The 17,475-nt window shown below is 50.1% G+C and overlaps 1 protein-coding gene and 1 long non-coding RNA gene across 5 annotated transcripts in view; both read right to left on the bottom strand.

Annotated features, from left to right (window-relative positions):
- Nucleotides 1-598: 598 nt before the first annotated feature.
- LOC107215684 lies at nucleotides 599-10,235 on the bottom strand. Its single transcript, XR_001525198.3, has 8 exons — nucleotides 10,148-10,235; nucleotides 7,346-7,435; nucleotides 4,457-4,921; nucleotides 4,238-4,364; nucleotides 2,870-2,932; nucleotides 2,750-2,791; nucleotides 2,607-2,651; nucleotides 599-1,646 (listed from the first exon to the last, which is right to left on the bottom strand). It is a non-coding gene; the product is annotated as an uncharacterized LOC107215684 (long non-coding RNA).
- A 1,624-nt stretch (nucleotides 10,236-11,859) lies between these two features.
- Nucleotides 11,860-17,475, bottom strand: part of CSAD (cysteine sulfinic acid decarboxylase) — a 7,414-nt gene continuing 1,798 nt past the window's right edge. For 3 of the 4 annotated variants that reach the window (XM_015652045.2, XM_015652046.2, XM_015652047.2), the window contains exons 4-15: nucleotides 17,051-17,141; nucleotides 16,612-16,718; nucleotides 16,393-16,508; nucleotides 15,940-16,019; nucleotides 15,809-15,863; nucleotides 14,815-14,931; nucleotides 14,675-14,739; nucleotides 14,479-14,560; nucleotides 14,194-14,393; nucleotides 14,076-14,127; nucleotides 13,372-13,461; nucleotides 12,934-13,265 (exon numbers count right to left, since the gene is read on the bottom strand). In XM_015652045.2, the coding sequence (XP_015507531.1) occupies nucleotides 13,092-13,265; nucleotides 13,372-13,461; nucleotides 14,076-14,127; nucleotides 14,194-14,393; nucleotides 14,479-14,560; nucleotides 14,675-14,739; nucleotides 14,815-14,931; nucleotides 15,809-15,863; nucleotides 15,940-16,019; nucleotides 16,393-16,508; nucleotides 16,612-16,718; nucleotides 17,051-17,141 (1,229 nt within the window). In that variant the 3' untranslated portion in view covers nucleotides 12,934-13,091. Of the gene's footprint in view, nucleotides 12,543-12,933; nucleotides 13,266-13,371; nucleotides 13,462-14,075; nucleotides 14,128-14,193; nucleotides 14,394-14,478; nucleotides 14,561-14,674; nucleotides 14,740-14,814; nucleotides 14,932-15,808; nucleotides 15,864-15,939; nucleotides 16,020-16,392; nucleotides 16,509-16,611; nucleotides 16,719-17,050; nucleotides 17,142-17,475 lie in introns of those variants that run through there. The other variant, XM_015652048.3, reaches the window with a different exon arrangement.

The raw sequence follows: 17,475 nt of genomic DNA, 5'->3' as shown, positions 1-17,475 counted from the left end.
CCATATAATGAGCATATCCAGGACCTTTTCCTAGGCTGCTTAGCCTCGTTTAACGAGGATGCAGAGAAGCAGTTTATCTGCCGCCGCAAATTCCACATCCATGCTGACGGCAACCCGCAAGGGGGAAGGTTGCGACCCTTCTACCACGCCCTTGCCTGCCTGGGCCCCCCCCCCAGCAGCCTGAATTTCCACGTCCTACCGCACCACGTCTCACCGCGCTCAGGCTGCCTATCCAAGCCCGTGATGTCTAACGCCCAGATCCACTCCGCTGACTCCAAAGCCCCTCTGCCCACAGGGGTGTCCCTGGTCAGAGCGCCAGATGTTGAAAGACCCCGAGCTATTCACCAGTCTTCACAGAAGTAATTGTGAATGCCATTTATTTCTATCTTTAGCACACCTTTTATAGGGTTCTACAGGGTCTGTGGGCAGAGCAAGCTACTATTGGCTAACACACACAAGTTTACATATTTTCCCCTACACACAAGGGATATTGTTTTGCTTTACTCTCTCTTCTGCAGGCAAGTTTCAAAGATTTTAGCCTTTAATATTGCGACTTATCCCAGAGGCTGGTTTGTGCAGACAGACCTTTACCAATATATAAAATACAGCAACAGTTCATTACATTTTGTTTTATTGTTACTGGAAATCCAAAACAGAAGGAGCACGCAGAAAACACAATACTCATTGACCACAGAGGCCAGCTTCAGCTGTCACACAAACTCACTGTCGCTCTCATCTCAACCACTCCGTTAACGACCCAGCCATTGGCACTCCTCAGGAACATGGTTCCTGGGAGTCCCAAAAAAAATTGTCCTGCCTGACAAAAACCCAGGTCCTGGGACAGTGGTCCACACCCAAACATTGGCAGTGAACATCACCCGACACACTGACCAGGACCAAGGAAAAAAAATCCCAACTTGGGGAAAAAAAATCACCCCTGGAAGGATTTATTCTAAATTTAAAAATGAGTTTTTAAACTTGAAAGGCAAAAATCATAACAAAAGATTAGAACCAGTCAGCACACATGCACACTCACACACAAGCAGACACAGACAGAAACACATGCTTACATGCAGTCACACATCTTCTAGCTTACACAATGACTGCAACCCTTACTTGAAACACTACACTAAACAAGATGCTTCAACACATCTTCTGGCTGCTGCTCCTCAACATCAAATGGTAGATTCTCAGAAAATTGGTAGCATCAGCAATTGCAGAGGTACAAATCTGTGGACTCTAAATCTGTGGACTACAAATCTGTGTCTAACTCTGAAACAGAGAGCCTGTAGAAATTACAGGCTGGATAGCTCTCTTAGTCCTGCCTGAGAAGCTAGCCCAAGAAATTCATGGGAGGATTCCAAACAATCCTCAAAGACATAGAACAGCCTTGCAGATGTTGTTGTCTGTCTCTTGTTTTCTTTGCAGGAGAAAGTCAGGGGGTAGTGTGCACCACTGACCAATGATGGTAATGTAGTAGTTTACTAACCAATAAGAGTTTTCTTTCTGTACTTTCCACATATCAGTCTATAAAACAGAGCTGAAGTAATAAACTACGAGACATTCTCCTGATCGACTCCCTAGAGAGTCTGTGTTGTTCATTCCCTGCCGTTCCTAATAGAGCAACACAAATCCACCTTGGAGACCTGTGGGATGATAGAAGATGGTCAGCAAGTGATTGTTTCACAGCTAGGACTTAGCTCTACCCTGGGCTCATAAATTTTCTATCAGATACCCCATAGAAAAAGAGATGAACTTCAAAGTTTTAGAACTGTTCTACCTAACAGTGACTATGTGCACGGCAGGGCAGCTCCAAGCACAATTGTCACAAGATAGGTACATACAATGTAAGCATATACAACACAAGCCAGCATAGGTACAATAGAAGTGAGGGCTTGAGATAACTCTCTAAAATATTACCTCTCCAGCCCCATATGCTTTGAGATGATGGAACCTGTGGAACTACTATGGTCACCCTCACTGAAATGGGCCTAATACTTTCCCTACAGAAGTCCAAGAGAATGGCACATGAAGAGAAGGCAGTACCAAAGCTGAGAAGGAAGATGGATGAGAACATCTCGTGTAGTTCCTCCAGTCTCAAAAAGTAAAAAGGTAAAAAATTCCAGAATAAGTGTGATCTCGGAAAATATGCTAGAAGAGTACAGGTGATACAGCCTGGAATGATGCCCTTAAGGCATTGAGAGGTAACGAAGCTCTATGACACAGAAGACAATGGACACAAACAACATAACAGACACAGACTACATAAGAGATGCAAGTTGAAACTGCCTGGCAGTTTCACCTCATGGACCCAAGATTCCTAGCGCAAGATGAGCCAGAGGCTGATGATGCCCAAGGAATTAAGTCCCTATGGTAATGGCACATGATAATGAAACATAACTCCCTAGAAAAAGTTAGTGCCAAAGCTGTTAAGGTGATGCTCAAGAAGCTCAGTAGGCCTAGAGAAGGAAGCGATGACTGCCGGGTGACCATGGCGATAGCTCCAGGCTGGAAGGCCGGCTCCTCAGGCAAAAAACATTTGGAGGTTCTCTCCTAAATTTGCCCTAAACCAGGACACCATGCCTATACCTTAAGCTTGCACCCACCTGGACTCTGGCATCCTGGGCCAGGATATTTGGTAAGTGGACCATCTAAAATAAAAAAAAAAACAACAGGGGATGATTACAATTGCACCAAAAATTGAGACCCGAGCAATAACAACTCAGTCTGTCCACCAGTCACTGCTCACCTTGCCCACTTGACCTTGACTGCTGCTATCCAGCTTTACTTCCTAGAAATAAAGACAAGGAACAATGCTGCAACATAGTCACCATTAATGCTGCCACTGCAAAGACAAATGGTGACTGACCTTGTTGGGGGAACCCTCTCAGACTGGATGAGGCACTCTGCCACTGATTTAAACCATCTGCATCTGAAAGAAAGTTAAGTCAAGGTTCAGCAGGATAACTGAACAGATCCAGAAATCTTGTGTCAATCTAGAATACCATCTAGAGTCCAACTACATCACACATTACACATTTCAAGGGCCCAGAACTTGTCCTTTTACACCTATGTGAGGCTATGCAGCAGGGCAGAGCAGCTCTGGGCCAAATACATGCAGATACCTGTGACACACAGGATGATAAATGAGGGGACACGACAGGGAGAAAAATCTCTCGGCAAGAAAAATTACCTCGAAGACCTAGAGGATGTGGAATGAGATGACGGAAGTGAGACCAACAGTGAGCCAAAGAGGCTCAGAGAACCCTGGAGGAGGAAGATGCTAACAGAACAACTTACTCCAAGAATCACAAAGATGGATGCCTGAGAATCGTATAATCAGAATCCTCTGCCTATCTTTGCATTGGTATAAGTCCTAACCCACTATAATGGATTGTTGCTGTGTAGAGCTGTCAATAGAGCAGCTCAGGACAAGACCTTAAAAGATGTCTGACCAGGTGCTTCTTAAGAGGGATGCGATTCCAATGCCTGTCCGAGCTCCCGAGTCAAAGGTTCAATGGAATCAGCACCAGGCCAAGGAAATTGGAGATGCCAAGAATGATGCCAGGGTTTCCAACAGGCCCCTCAAAGGGCCAGAGCAAGAGATGTGCAACACAGCATGCCCAAAACACACAGAATGCACAATAGACAACTGACACAACATACCCCGGGACACAACAGACACCCAGAGGTGCTCTGTCATGTGCACCTCTGCATTGTGATCAGAAGTGAGACTTTCCCTTTATGTGGCATAAGGGGCTATTTCTGGGACATCCCCATCTCCAAAGCTGACTCAAAAATCCCTCTCGGCACCCGGCTTTTATCCACTCTGTGGGTCATAGCCCTTGACTTATCTCTGGGATATCTGGGGATGCAAATCCACATTATGTGCAAAAGAAGTCTGCCTCAATGTCTGAAAAGTTCCTGCCAGCATCAGGCTGCTGTCTCTTAGTCAGCTACAATAAAGAAAATCAAACATCAATGTGTGATCTTAGCAGCACATCAGCCAAAACCCAACAATTCAGCTACTCGCTGTCTCCTGAGAATGCCCGGGTCCTCAGGCTGTACGCTTCAGCCACACTTGGAGGCTGATGTCCATGTCACAGTGTATGCCTGCGTTAAGAGGAGATTAGGATACGAGGCATCGCTGAAATTTGAGCAGACCCTCACTCCTTCTCTCAACATCCCCAACTTGCTGCAACTCCTCAGTGGTTCCCAAAGGCTACCCAGATGGTACCTTCAAATGGGAAATGTAAAGGCTTCATCACAGAGCTCTGTAATTCTTCCAGAGGGCTCACAAGAGTGGTGAACCAGGTCTGTTGGCCAGTTGGTGAGGGGGCCTTGGCCTAATACCAGTGGACCTCCTAAAACACAGATGACAATGGATGCTTAGAGTTGCACCAGAATGTGGCACCCAAGCAATAACAACTCAGTCTGTCTACCAGTCACTGCTCACCTTACCCACTTGACCTTGACTGCAGATATCCAGCTTTACTTCCTAAAAATGAGGACAAAGAAAAATGCTGTAATATAGCCACCATTTATGCCTCCCCTGAAAAGCCAAACAATGACTGAATTCATGGGGAGAAGGGGCGAAACAAAATGGAAAGGCATGTAGTGACTCAGGGTCCAAAAGCGTTGCCAAGGTAGCTTCCATCTGAAACCACTTGAATGCGACCTCCTTCTGCAAGAGGCTTGGTCATAGTGGACTGGCAGTTTAAATAGTGCAGGCCACCTGTAAAACACAAAAACCCAAAGGCTGCTTACAGTTTCATTGCTACTACAACAATTCTGGTAGCATTTGGTTCTGTGCTGGAATCTATACTCATCTTGATTGCCGGTACTCATCCGGTCATGGTCCCCCCTGGTGCCAATACTCAGCTGTGCCAAACGCTTTCCATCTTCAAAATTAAGTGAAAAGCTGAACAATAAGGGAAACATAGAGAAGAAAGTCAGGCCATAGCTCAGACTTGGGGTGCCAACCCACCTTGTTGCCATATTCCTCTGGCTTCCTGAATTCATACTGGGTTTGTCAAAGTCACTCAGATGCACAGGGAAAACAACCTTTCCAAAGTTCTCATTTCTCAAAGCAAACTGCCTAGAGTCACACAACAGCGGGCATTAAGACAAATGACTAGAAAACTGTGAGACACCTCTGTACTGCTCCCGCTGTCTCTGCCCGACTCTGGACAGACCAGCCACAGTCACTCTGTCTGAGGTGTGGCTCTGGTGGCTAAGCAAAACAAAACATTACCTGTAAAGTCTTCCTTCTACTCCATCTACCCCTCAATCTATTCCACAGGACAGAGCAGTTCCAGGCTAAACACTAACAACATATTACACTACAAAGAGTATGACACAAGGATAGTAGAAAAAGGGATCCCAGCAAAAAGAATAACGCCAAGGAGCAAGACAACACCAAAAGAGATGGCCAATGGTATGGCAATGGTGGATGGAGGAGGCTCTAAGGAGCTAAATAAAAGACTTCAACAGAGTGACCTGTTAAAATAACTGTTGGTCACGATGATCAAGATCTACATTCTACATTTAGAATGCTCCTCATATCCATACAATCTTACAAGTCTGTGATAGAAGAAAACAAAGAGAAACACCTGAGGAAGTTAAAGCTGCTGGAGGCTGATGGGAGTTTTTCTCCTGGCCAATAACTGGCCATTTCTGAAAATTGACAGTAATTTTGACCATTGAAAAGTGAGATCAACCTTTGAACACCACCTTAAGACCTAAGCCCGGGAATTTCTTTGTCTTTTTGTTTCCGGCTTTGAAAGGTAGCAGAACTCCATCTGGCTCCCATGCACTCCCCAGGCCGTGCATCCCGGGCAGGGGCTGGGCTGGGCGTGCGGTCCCCGGGCAGGAGATGGGGCCTGCGGGGTTTCCCCCAGGCCCAGGCCAGGCTCTGCTGCAGCCTCCTGGGAAGCCTCCGGGGTGGCTGAAGCTTTTCCCAGGGGGGCCCCCAGCTCTAAGCACCACTGAGCTGAAACCTGGCAGCATGGACACCTACAGCTTGAGCAAGATTTTAACCCCTTTCCCACCCAGACGAAACTTGCAGATTCAATCCTTTTGCCAGGAAGAAGGCAAGAAAAAGTGATCAACAGGTAAAGAGACAACATAAACTATCAAAGACAGTGAAGAAAGGAATTAAGCTTCAGATGGGGAGAGAAATAAGGAGATGCTTTAATAAGCTGAAATATTCTTTTGTTAAAGCTATGGAGATGGACAATAATGTTCTGAAAAACTCCTTTAATTCATGAGAGAGTACTCTGGGGGTAATAGAGTATTCCAAAGTGTGGATTGGAGAAAAAGTAATTCATTGATAAAGCTGAGTAAATGGTGAAGTAGTTGTGATCTTACATGATGCTGGAAGCAGAAACAGAGAAGTGAGAGCTGTTGAAAATTTGTGGCCTTTAAGAGACAAGGAGAAAATTTCTTTTTCCAGAAATACTCACAGAGATAGATGAAGAGAACTTTTGCTTTTGAATAACTCATCCTTAAAATGACACCCCTTGACTTCATGGCCCAAAAAACACACCTCAGAGTGGTGTGAAATGGGAGGAAAGAACTGATGACAGCTGGCATCAGAAAAATAGAAAGCCATAAGAAAATGGTTTTCTTGTGAGAAACTCCATAGCTGGGCAGAAGATAAGAGTCTTTTTCTCTACAAAGACTGATGAAAAGACGATAGCAAAGTTAAGACTATTTTAACCACCAGGTTCTTTTGCCTCTATGTTGTCATGTGAACAAGAGAACGGTTGGGTAGTGGGGAAAAAGGATTTCTGCAAGTTTTATCCTGGTTTTTTTTTTCTTGTAGTTTTGTTAATAACTTTCTTTATTCCTTTTAAGTTTTAAGTCTGTTTTCTTCTTCTTCTAATCCATATCTCACAGCAAGAAATGAGTAAGTTTTCTAGTGATTTTTTAGCTAATGCTTTAAAACCACAACAAAGTCCCACAATGTTACAGCACGTGGCTGTGAAAAAGAATGAAAAGGAACAAACAATACTGACGTGGTGCCAAGAAACATGAACGTTCAGGAATTTAGAGATGATGGCTGATGGTTGTGATAAGATCCTCCGGGGGAAAAGGCAGAGATATCTGATCTGAGGGATCCCAAAGACACACTAGACAACACAACACAGACTGGACAGACTGGAACTGCTTTGCGCTGCACACCCTTCACCAGCAATCAAAGTAGAGCCATTTCCTTTAGCTGTCCTAAGAGGCCCCTTAAAGGATATCCCTTTCCCCTTTGTTAGTTTTCAAACCTGTCCCAAGAATTTCCAACCTGCTATCCTATTATCATCCTATCTCCAGGCCATGGCCCCCGACTTACCTTTTGGATGACAGCAACATGAATCCATGTTAGACCTGAAATGAGTCTGCCTTGGAAGGTGCTATGATTGCTGGTTAGCCTCTTAGTCACCTATAAGAAAGAAAACCAAAAGCAATAGATGAGTTTAGTGGCATATGGGCTCAATGCCAACAAGTTGGCTACCTGCCTTCTCCTAAGTGTGCCTAGGTCCTAGAGTCTAAGATGATGGCTGTTACTATGATTCACAACTGGGTTAGTGAGAGGCAAAGTTATGTGGCATTTCTTTGAGCCATTTCTGTGGATACACTTGTGTGCTGTGAAATGTGGAAATGCATCTACTGTGGTTGTGAAAAGCCTTAGGGGGTCCTCAAATGGACACCATTTCCCACTGTGCTGCCTTCAAACCCACCCAACAGTAACTCCTAACCAGGTGCCCCACTCACCCTCCCTCTCCTGGTCGCAATTCTCAACTTACTCCTCTAAAGCCTTAATTTCAAACATTATCTTTGACACTGGGCAGATCCCTTTTGTGACATGATGAATCTGCTGAAAAAAATCTGAAGTGTCATAATCAACACAACTTAGAATTTCAAGAAGCTGCACTACAAAAAAAATAAAAATAAAATAAACCCCCCCCCAAAAAACAACAACAAAACCACCAGAAATTACAAAAGCACCTTAACACCCCTAAACACACAACCCAAAATCATTAATTTAAATACTCCCTGTGTACAATACCCTTTTCTTTACAGTCTCTTCAAAGCCTTTGTTGCTTTAGATGCTAAAAAGCATCTGCTAAAAACAAGCTGGGATAAACCAAAAAAACCTCTTCACTGAAATGAGAGGAGAGCTCTTACCCCAGGTGATCCCAAAGAGGGAATGAAGCCCCTTAGCAAAGGCTGGGGTCAATATACCCCTAATTGGGCCCACCTCTCATTCCCACCGTACCCAGGAAAAGGGAGGAGACAAATCCCACAAGGTATAAAAGCCTGCAGATGAGATGCAGCTGTTTGGCTCCTCTGACTTAATTTCAAGGTGAATAAAGGGCTTCATACAGAAGAAAACTATAACCCTAAACTTCTTCTGTGAAAGAGCAATACTTTCTTTTTTGCTACAAATACTTTAAGCAAAAAGGCAGAAAACTGGTAAGAAATAAAACTTTGTTTTGGTAGTAGAGCTAGGTAAATTGGACAATTTGTTGTTAACTTACATAATTATTCCTTAATGACCACTAAGCAGTACTCTACATGTGACTAAGTAGAATGGAGAAGAATAGTAATGATATGAATGGTGTACGATGACCTCTTATCTGTATTATAAATATAGTATATCTCTATTATAAGTAAAAATAAGAAAAATAATACGCTCCCGGGTGGTGTTACTGTTATATACATGCCAGGCTCACTTTCATCTGAGATATTTGCTCCTGGGGCATGAGCAGAAGTGCCCTGAAATGCAGTTTTAAACCCTTAAAATGCTAAAAAAGGCAGAGCTTCCTTTAAGTGAATCCCTTAAAATGAGGAAATGGGGCAGTTACCTCCACTTAAACTAATGCAATGTCAAATAAATAGCTCCCCCCTATAATTTAATCCCCTAAAATACTGGGGAGATAGGGGTTTTCCTCACTTTAAATCTCCAGTGATGGAAAAAGGGGGGTTTCCTCTCAATCCAAACCCTTAAAAATGAGGGACAGCTGGGCTTCACCATCAGTTTAAACCCTAGGACAATGAAAGGGGGGGAGTTACTCTTAATTCAAACCCATGAAAAAGCATGGCCAAGGTTTTCCCATTCCATTTAAATTGGAAAATAATGGAAAAAGGGGATTCCCTGTCAATTAATGCTCCTAAAAGCATAGAAAAGGCAGACCTTCCTTGCACTGAGACAAATAAAATTGCAAGGAAAGTGGATTTCCCCACAATTTGAACACACACAATTCTGGAAAAGGAAAATTTTTTCCCCTCAATTTAGCCCCCTTTTCTCCTAATAAACCCTCTCTTTTCAGGGAATGCTATAAAGTCCCCCTGTCAAGGGACTGACAAGATAAAAGGGGAAAGTTGAAAAGCTCTCCCCTGGGACCCCGCATGCTGCCCTGCCTGCTCAGGTGCTTCCCATTGGATTAAGGGGTTTCCCTCGGCATTTTCTTGAAGCAGTGCTCCATGCCTGGGTGCATGCAGCTGCTTCCCAGCCCCTGTTCGGTGCTCTAAACGTGGTTCCGGGAGGAACACTCAAGAAGACCCCATTGGACCCCCTGGAATAGGAGCTCCCTCTGCAGGTATGCACTGGTTGATCCTCGGAAAACAGCTGGTCACGCCTGGAGGTGCTGCACCTTGCAGAGAGGGGAAGAAAGACCCTGCTGTGTGATTCCATCCCCTGCCCAGCCCTTTGTCTGCCCCAGAAATACTGTCGTGCCTTGCTTCCCCCATCCAAAAGTTGGGCTGCCCTTGAAGTGCCAAATACCTCTGACAAACGGACATCAGGAACCTGGGGGGGGGGGGGGGTGAGTTTTCTTTCCCATGGAAAAGGGATGCAATTTGTGTCCAGGACCCCAGTGGCCTGAAGCGGGCTTCTGCCTCCGAAAATTACAAACAGAACAGGATTCCTCCCGGACACAAGCTGCTCCCACCTATAACCTGGGCTCTCCTTGGAGTGCCAAACGCCTGACAAACTGCCATCAGGAACCTGGGGGATGAGTTTTCATTCCCACAGAAAAAGGGCAGCTGTTCATGTCCAGGGGCCGCGAGCAGGCTTCTGCCTCCGATAATTACGGATGGAGCAGGATTCCTCACGGACACAAGCTGCCCGTACCTAGAATTTGGGCTGTACCTGTAGTGCCAAACGCCTCTGACCAGCTGACCTCAGGATCCTGGAGGGAGTGAGTTTTCTTTCCCATGGAAAAGGGCTGCCGTTCGTGTCCAGGGACCCGTGGCCGCAAGCAGGATTCTGCCTCTGAGAATTACGAACAGAGCAGGATTCCTCCCGGACCCAAGCTGCCCCCTCCTAGAACTCGGCCGGCCAAATGCCTCTGAAAAACTGACATCAGGAACCTTGCGAGGGGTGAGTTCAGCTTCCCATGGAAAAGAGCACGCCTCCAACACCCCCCGCGTCCGCCCAGGGCGCCCCTCCCCCCCAAAAAACCCTCCCCCGGGAAGGCGCCCACCCCCCAAAAAAATTAGGGAGGGACAATAAGGACCTCCCACCATGAGTGGTGAGGTGGACTTGAGGGAGTCGAGGGGGGGGTGTCCAGGTCAGTCTGGTTTGGGGGAACACTGTGGGGGGGATATTTTAGGGAGGTTGTGGTTCAGGGACGCTGGGGAGTTTGGGGGATACACGGCGATATGGGGGCTACTGGGGGATTGGGCGATACTGGGGTCACTGCAGTGACTGGGGGATATTGGGGTGTCAGTGATAATGGAGAGGATGGGGAATTGGGGGAGTCTGTGTGGGCTGGGGAAACTGGAGGTTAATGGGAGGATTGGGAAGTACTGGGAGAACTGGGGAAATGGGGAGACTGGGGAATTAGGGGGACATTAGTGGGCCTGGGTGGTACTGGAGGATGCTGGAGGACCGGGGGGTGCTGGGGGATACTGCAGAGAGGGACTGTGGAATTGCAGAGATTACGGAGGGGTTACTCAGGTTTACTGGGGGGAACTGGGTGAATGGAGGGACTGGAGAATACTGGGAGGGACTGGACCACTGGAAGAACTGGGGGCACCAGGGGATTGGGGGTTAATGGGAGTGACTGGGGAATACCGGAGGTTTGAGGGATTGTGGGTTACTGGGGGGGACTGAGAGACTTGGGGGTACTGGAAGTGACTGAAGGATTGGGGAGCGGATCGAAGATTATTGGGGGACTCACTCTCCACACCCCCGAACCGCCCCCGAACCTCCCAAACGATTCCCGGAGCCCGCCACGGACGGCCCCAGGCCGCGCCCCTTCAAGTGGAGGCGCGCCCCGGGCAGGACGCGCCCCATCCCTTCAAACCAAGCCCCGCCCCCGTTGCCACGGCAGCCGCTGTGGCGGGAGCAGAGGCCACGCCCCCCGGCCGGGGCCGCTCCGCCGCTCCCCAGCGCGGAACCGCCTTGGCGGGAGCACAGCGCGGTGAGAGCGGGGCGGGGGCGCGGGAGAGAACGGGGTCTTGGGGGGAAGAACGGTGGGGATCCGGGCTAGGGGGGCACCGAGGGCACCGCGAGACCGTGGGGACCCGGAACAAAGGGCAGTAGCCACACGGCGGGGACATCGGGAGGGACATCGTGGGGAGCCAGGACAGAGTGGGGGCACTGGCGTGACACTTGGGAGTGTAAGGGCGGGATGGGGTGCTCTAGGGGGACACTGGAAGGGCTCAGTCCCGAGGCAGGGTGGGGACACCGGGGGCACCTCGGTGACCCATCTACCTCCAGTTTGTGGAGCACAAAGTGACCCCTTTACACCCCCACCCCGAATTTTTGGGGCCCAGGGGTGGCCCTCTTTTTTCTCCACTTTTTGGGCTGCGTGGTGACCCCTCTCTCCCAACCGTTGCGTCCCAGGAGTGGCCCTACTTCCCTGTGAGATTTTTTGCCCTGATGGCAAAGGACGAGCGGGGGACGCTGCTGGAGGTGCACCAAGCTCTCCCGGAGGAGCAATTTGAGACCCTCAAGTTCCTGATGGAAGGGCAGGTTCCTGCCGGGCTTTTGCACTCAGCATCGCGCCCTGAGTTGTGCCGCATCCTCCTCCAGCGTTTCCCGGGGAATTCCCTGCGTGTAACCGCCGGGTTCCTGCGGCAGCTTGGCCGCCTCGACCTCATCCAGCGCTTCCAGCTGCCCCTGGAAGAGCAAATCCCGGAGGAAACTGCCTGGGAGCCTAACGGGGACACCCCCAAGGTGAGGGGGGACCCCTCTTCAGGACATCTTCCTGGTGGGATTCCAGCTCCACCTATGAATCCCCGGCGCTTGACAGAGAAGGAATTGATGCTAGTCGCCAAAAGATTGGGAAAAGAGTGGCAGGAAGTAGGAATTCTGCATCTAGGGCTGGAGCAGAGCCGGCTTGAGCAGATCCAGGAGGAAAATCCCGGCAATCCCGTCCTCTGGAATTTTGAGATGCTGCGGGAGTGGTGGCGGCGGGAGCGACAGGAGGCCACGGTGTCCCGGCTCCTATCCTGCCTTGAGCACGCCCGGCTTAATCCTGGAATTCTCGACTTCCTCCAGAGCCTCCAGGGGGACTGAGGGATCTTCAAACCCCATTCTGTGGGGAGAGTGGTGTGATATCAAATTAATGTAAAATTGGGACCATTAAATACTGTTTTATTCCATGAATGTGGAATTTTGGGATCAAGCGTTGATTTATTCCTGATTTAAAAATTCCAGAAGAAAGTCTAGGCTCTGCTCCACTTCCTCAGGGATGGAGGCAGCAAGTTTTGCGGTACTCTCCCAAGAGTTTTCCAGGTGCTGACAGATCCCCTTCCATACAAATTCCAACCTCTGTAGCTTCAAGAAGTCATGGGAATTTCAAGAGAGTCACAAGGCCACAACATCCTGATTCCAGAATCCACAACCTCCTCCGGAGCTTCCAGGGGAATTCAGGGACCGCCCCCTACACCCCAAACCCCATTTTGGGTCAGGGAGTTCAATTATTATCAGATCAGGACCATAAAATGCTGGTTTATTCCATAAGTGTGGAATTTTGGGGACATTTCCATTTTGGGATATGGGGAGATAATCAAGACTATGCTCCCCTCTTCCTCAGGGATGGTGGGCAGGTTTGGGGGTCTTTCATTGGAGTTTTTGGGAGTGCTCACAAATCCCATCCCAATTCCTGGATCTCATCCAGGAAGAAATCCAGGTCCTGGCGGGTGACAGCAGGATTGGTGATAATTTGTCGGAAAAAGTTGACCCGGGATCCATGAGGTTGGTATCCCACCATCATGGAGCCCCTCCGGATCATCTTTTCCTTGATGGCTGGGGCCACCTAGGGGGAAGCACAATTTCAGGAGGATTTTGGTTTTATTTTTGGGTGATTTTTTTGCGGGATTTGGAGGGCTGTCGTGGAGGGGAATTTGGAATTCTGAGCTCACCTTTCCCAGTTTGTCCCAGAATTCCGGAGAGCTTTCCTGGCCCCGCAGGCTGGGTGGGATGAACCAGAAGCAGAGGTTGATGAATTCCGGCTGCAGGGAGAGGAAGAGGAAGATCATGGCCAATCACCCAATTCCCAGAATTTGATGGGGAATCGGAACTCCAGGAATTCAGCCATGTGTATGTAATTGTCTGGGACTGGAACCTGCAGGATTTAATCCTCCAGGATTTAAAACTCCAAAAGGGAATCTTCCAAGATGATTTAAAACTCCAGTATTATTTAAATCTCTGGGATTTAAATTTGAGGATTTAAATCTCCAGGGTTTCAGCCACTGGGGTTAATCCTCAGGGATTCAAACTTCTAGAGAATGATTTAAAACCTCCAGGATTTAAACCTCTGGGATTTCAACCCCTGGGGTTATTTAAACCTCTGGAATTCCAATCTGCAGGATTTCAGACTCTAGGATTTAAACTTCTGGGATTTGTCCTCAGGGATTTAAACCTCCAAGATTTTAACTTCTGGGACAATTCAAATATCTGACATTTCAGCCTCTGGGATTGAAAACTCTAGGATTTAAACCTTGTGGATTCAAATCTTCAGGATTAATCCCCTGGGAGTTAAACCTCCAGGACGATTCAGACCTGTGGCATTCCAGCCTCCAGGACTCTTGGGTGTCCACATCCCATATTCTAGCATCATCCCTACCTCTGTCACCAGCTGGAATCCCTCCCTCCTCTTCACCTGCTCCAATAGATACCTGGGGGGAAAAAAGGGGTGAAGCCCAGTTTGAGAGGTGGAGGGTCCCCCCGATCCCAGGGCTCACCGAGTAGCAGCAAATGCCCGCTCCACACGCTGTCCCAGTCCCTGGGTTCCCACGGCTTTCCAGAGGATCCAGAGCTTGAGGCCGTCAGCACGGCGGCCACACTGGGGGCTCTTGTCCCCTGTGTCCAGGGACACGTCATAGAACTTGTCCCGCTGGAACAGGTACGAGGCCCCCACACCGTGGCAGCGCTGCAGGAGCCCCTGGGAGGGGCAGGGGGCACCAAAATTAATGAGGGGGCCCAGGGAGGCATCCCAGAGGCAGGAATTCAAGATGGGGGGCACCTACAGAGCTGTCACGGAGCAGGAATGCTGAGCACTGCAACCCCACCATCAACAGCTTGTGGGGGTTCCAGGTCACTGAGTCAGCTCTGGTGGGGGAAAAACAGCAGAGTTTGGGGAGGCCCTGTGGGGAAAAGGGCATCCCCAAATACTCGGAGGGGGAAGCATGGGAGCCTTTTTTGGGGGCAGGGGGAGGGACACACCTGTGGATGCCAGCAAGAAGGTGACGGAGTTGGGGGGAGAGGAGGGCACTGCCCCCCCATGCTGCCTGCAGGGAAAGTGGGATCAGCACCCATAAGGGGATCCTCAGGCACCCCACAACCAGAGACCCCCCTGAACTCACATCCACATGCAGCCACAGCCCATGGCGGGCACAGACGTCGGCGATGGCGTCCAGCGGGTCGAAGGCACCCAGGACAGTGGTGCCACTTGTGGCACACACGAAGAGGGGCTCTGAGCCCTGGGGAGCATTAGGGAGGGGTCTGGGGGTGTTGGGGGGTGCAGGAGGCATGGAAGGGGGTAGAAGGCAGTGGGGTACAGGGAGTTGAAGGTGGCCAGGATGGTGGCACAGACAAAGGGGCTCCATGTCCTGGGGGGGGCTATTTGAGAGACATTTGGGGGATTTGCAGAGGATCTGAGGGGGTTTGGGGGGGACCTGGGGAGGCTTGAGGGGGATTTGGGGGACAGGGGGACACAGAGGGTTGAAGGTAGCCAGGATGGTGGCACAGACAAAGAAGGGGGTCTGAGTCCTGAGGGAGCATTTGGGCAAGCTTTGGGGGTGATTGAAGGGGATCTGGAGGGGTTTTGGTTGACCTAGGAAGGCTTGGGGGGATTTGGGCAATAGAGGACAGCGGGGCACAGAGGGTCAAAGGTGGCCAGGATGGTGGCACAGAAAAAGAAGGGGCTCTGAGCTCTGGGTGGGCATTTGGGGGGACTTTGAGGAGGCTCAGGAGGTAGACTGGGGGGATCGGAGGATACTGGGGGACATTGGGGTGCAAGAAACAGGATTCAGAGGACTTTGGGGCAGATAGAGGACTTTAAGGGGGGACAGGAGGCCTGGGAGGACAGGGGACATTGGGTGCATTGGAGAGTTGAAAGGATGGGAGGGGGGAATTGGAGGAGATTCAGGTTATTTGGGGAGATATTGGGGGAACATGAGGGGGTTTTGTGGACATGGAAATGGCTTTGAGAACACTGGAGAGGCTTTGGGGACTTAGAGGGGGATACATGGACATTGAAGGCCATTGGGAATACTGTGAAGGCCATTGGGAATACTGAGGATGCACTAGGGAGTTTGACAGACTTTGGGGACACGGGGGGGTGCAGCTTCTCCTGACCTCAGCTTTCACCCTCTGGATCTCCTTCTCCAGCTCTTCTGGGATCATCTTCCCCCTGAGGGGAAGGGAGAGGGATGGAGACAAGGAGGGACCCCTTGACCTGGGGCCCCCCAGGACCTCCCAGCACCCACCTCTCATCTGTCCGCACCAGGTGAACATTGTCTGTGCCAATTCCCAGGAGAGCAGCTCCTTTTAGGATGGAATAATGGCTCTGGACAGGAAAATAGGACCAGGATTGGGGGGACCCAGGAACCAGATTTTGAGTAACCTCAGGGACCAGACTTGGGGTAACCCCAGATTTTGGGTAATCTCAGGGACCAGACTTGGGGTGACCCTATAGATCAGGTTTAGGGCAACCTCCAAGGATCAGCTTTGGGGTGACACTAGGATCAGGTTTTGGGATGACCCCAGGTGAACCTCTGGATCAGGTTTTGGGGGGGAATCCCAGGGATCAGGTTCAGTGTGACTTCAGGGGCCGCATTTGGGATGACCCCAGGGACCAGGTTTGGGGTGACCTCATGGATCCAAATTAAGATGATCCTGAGGATCAGGTTTTGGGGTGACCTGGAACCCCCCACTCCCACCTCCTGGGATGCAAACAGGCCCAAGCGAGGCAGGCCCCAGTTCCCTCTGCTCCGGCTCTCTGGGAAACGCTGGAATCGCGCCACATTCATGGCCAACATGTTGGACATAGAGCCCCCTGCCCAGGGACAGGGACCTCTATGTCATCCCTGGGGCACCATGGACAGGCTGCCAGGGGCAGAGGGTGGACAGGGATAACCCTCAGGAAGGGTCTGGGATACCGGGAGCAAAGATCCCATCACCGCTGCTCCACCCGACGAGTTCTCGGAGCTTGGCCAGGACCTGCTCCTCCATCAGCACCAGCACCGGGGCCACCTCATATGTGTATCTGGAAGGGCCCAGCAGCAGTCAGAGGGTTCCCCTCCACCAAAAACCTCAGAACCCCAAACACCTCCCCACAGAGCCTCAGCACCCCAAAACACAGCACCCAAAACCCTCTCCCCAGAACTCCCCCTCCATCAGCACCAGCACTGGGGGCTAGATCAAGGGAGTCAGGACAGAGTTTTGGAGGTCCCTCTCATCTGGGCTCCTCAACACCCCCAAAATCCTCCCCCCAGCACCTCCCATTCCATCAGCACCAGGGGCTCCTCGTGAGTGGATCTGGGGGAAGGGGGAGTCCCCCCACATGCCAGCCCCCATCTGGGGGTGTCGGGAGCTCACGGGCTCGTGTTGAGGGTCTCGGTGAGGAACCGTCCAGCCAGGGCGTGGTGGTCCAGCCCTGAGAAAAGCTGGTTGAAGAACCGGGGATGACCTGGGGGGACATGGGGTGGTCAAGGGAGAACATGGGGGGGACAGAGAGAGATATGGGAGGAGATAGGGGGAAATGGGGGGGGAACATGAGAGGGTTGGGGATGGCACATGGGGGGTGGGACACAGGAAGGTAAGGGAAGGACCTGGGAGGTTCAGAGGGTGTATAGGGGGGTCATAGGGAGACTGGGGAGGTGGGGAGGGGATATGGAGGGCAAAATGGGAGGTGGGAGGAAATGGGAAAATTGGGGGGCAGGGGGGATATAGGAGAATCGGGGAGCACAGGAGACACGTGGAGGTCACATGGGAGGATCAGGGGTGGCTGGGAGGGAACAGAA

This window comes from Parus major, linkage group LGE22, assembly GCF_001522545.3.
Source record: "Parus major isolate Abel linkage group LGE22, Parus_major1.1, whole genome shotgun sequence".
Taxonomy (NCBI): Eukaryota; Metazoa; Chordata; class Aves; order Passeriformes; family Paridae; genus Parus; species Parus major.
This window is presented reverse-complemented; position numbering and strand designations above follow the sequence as displayed.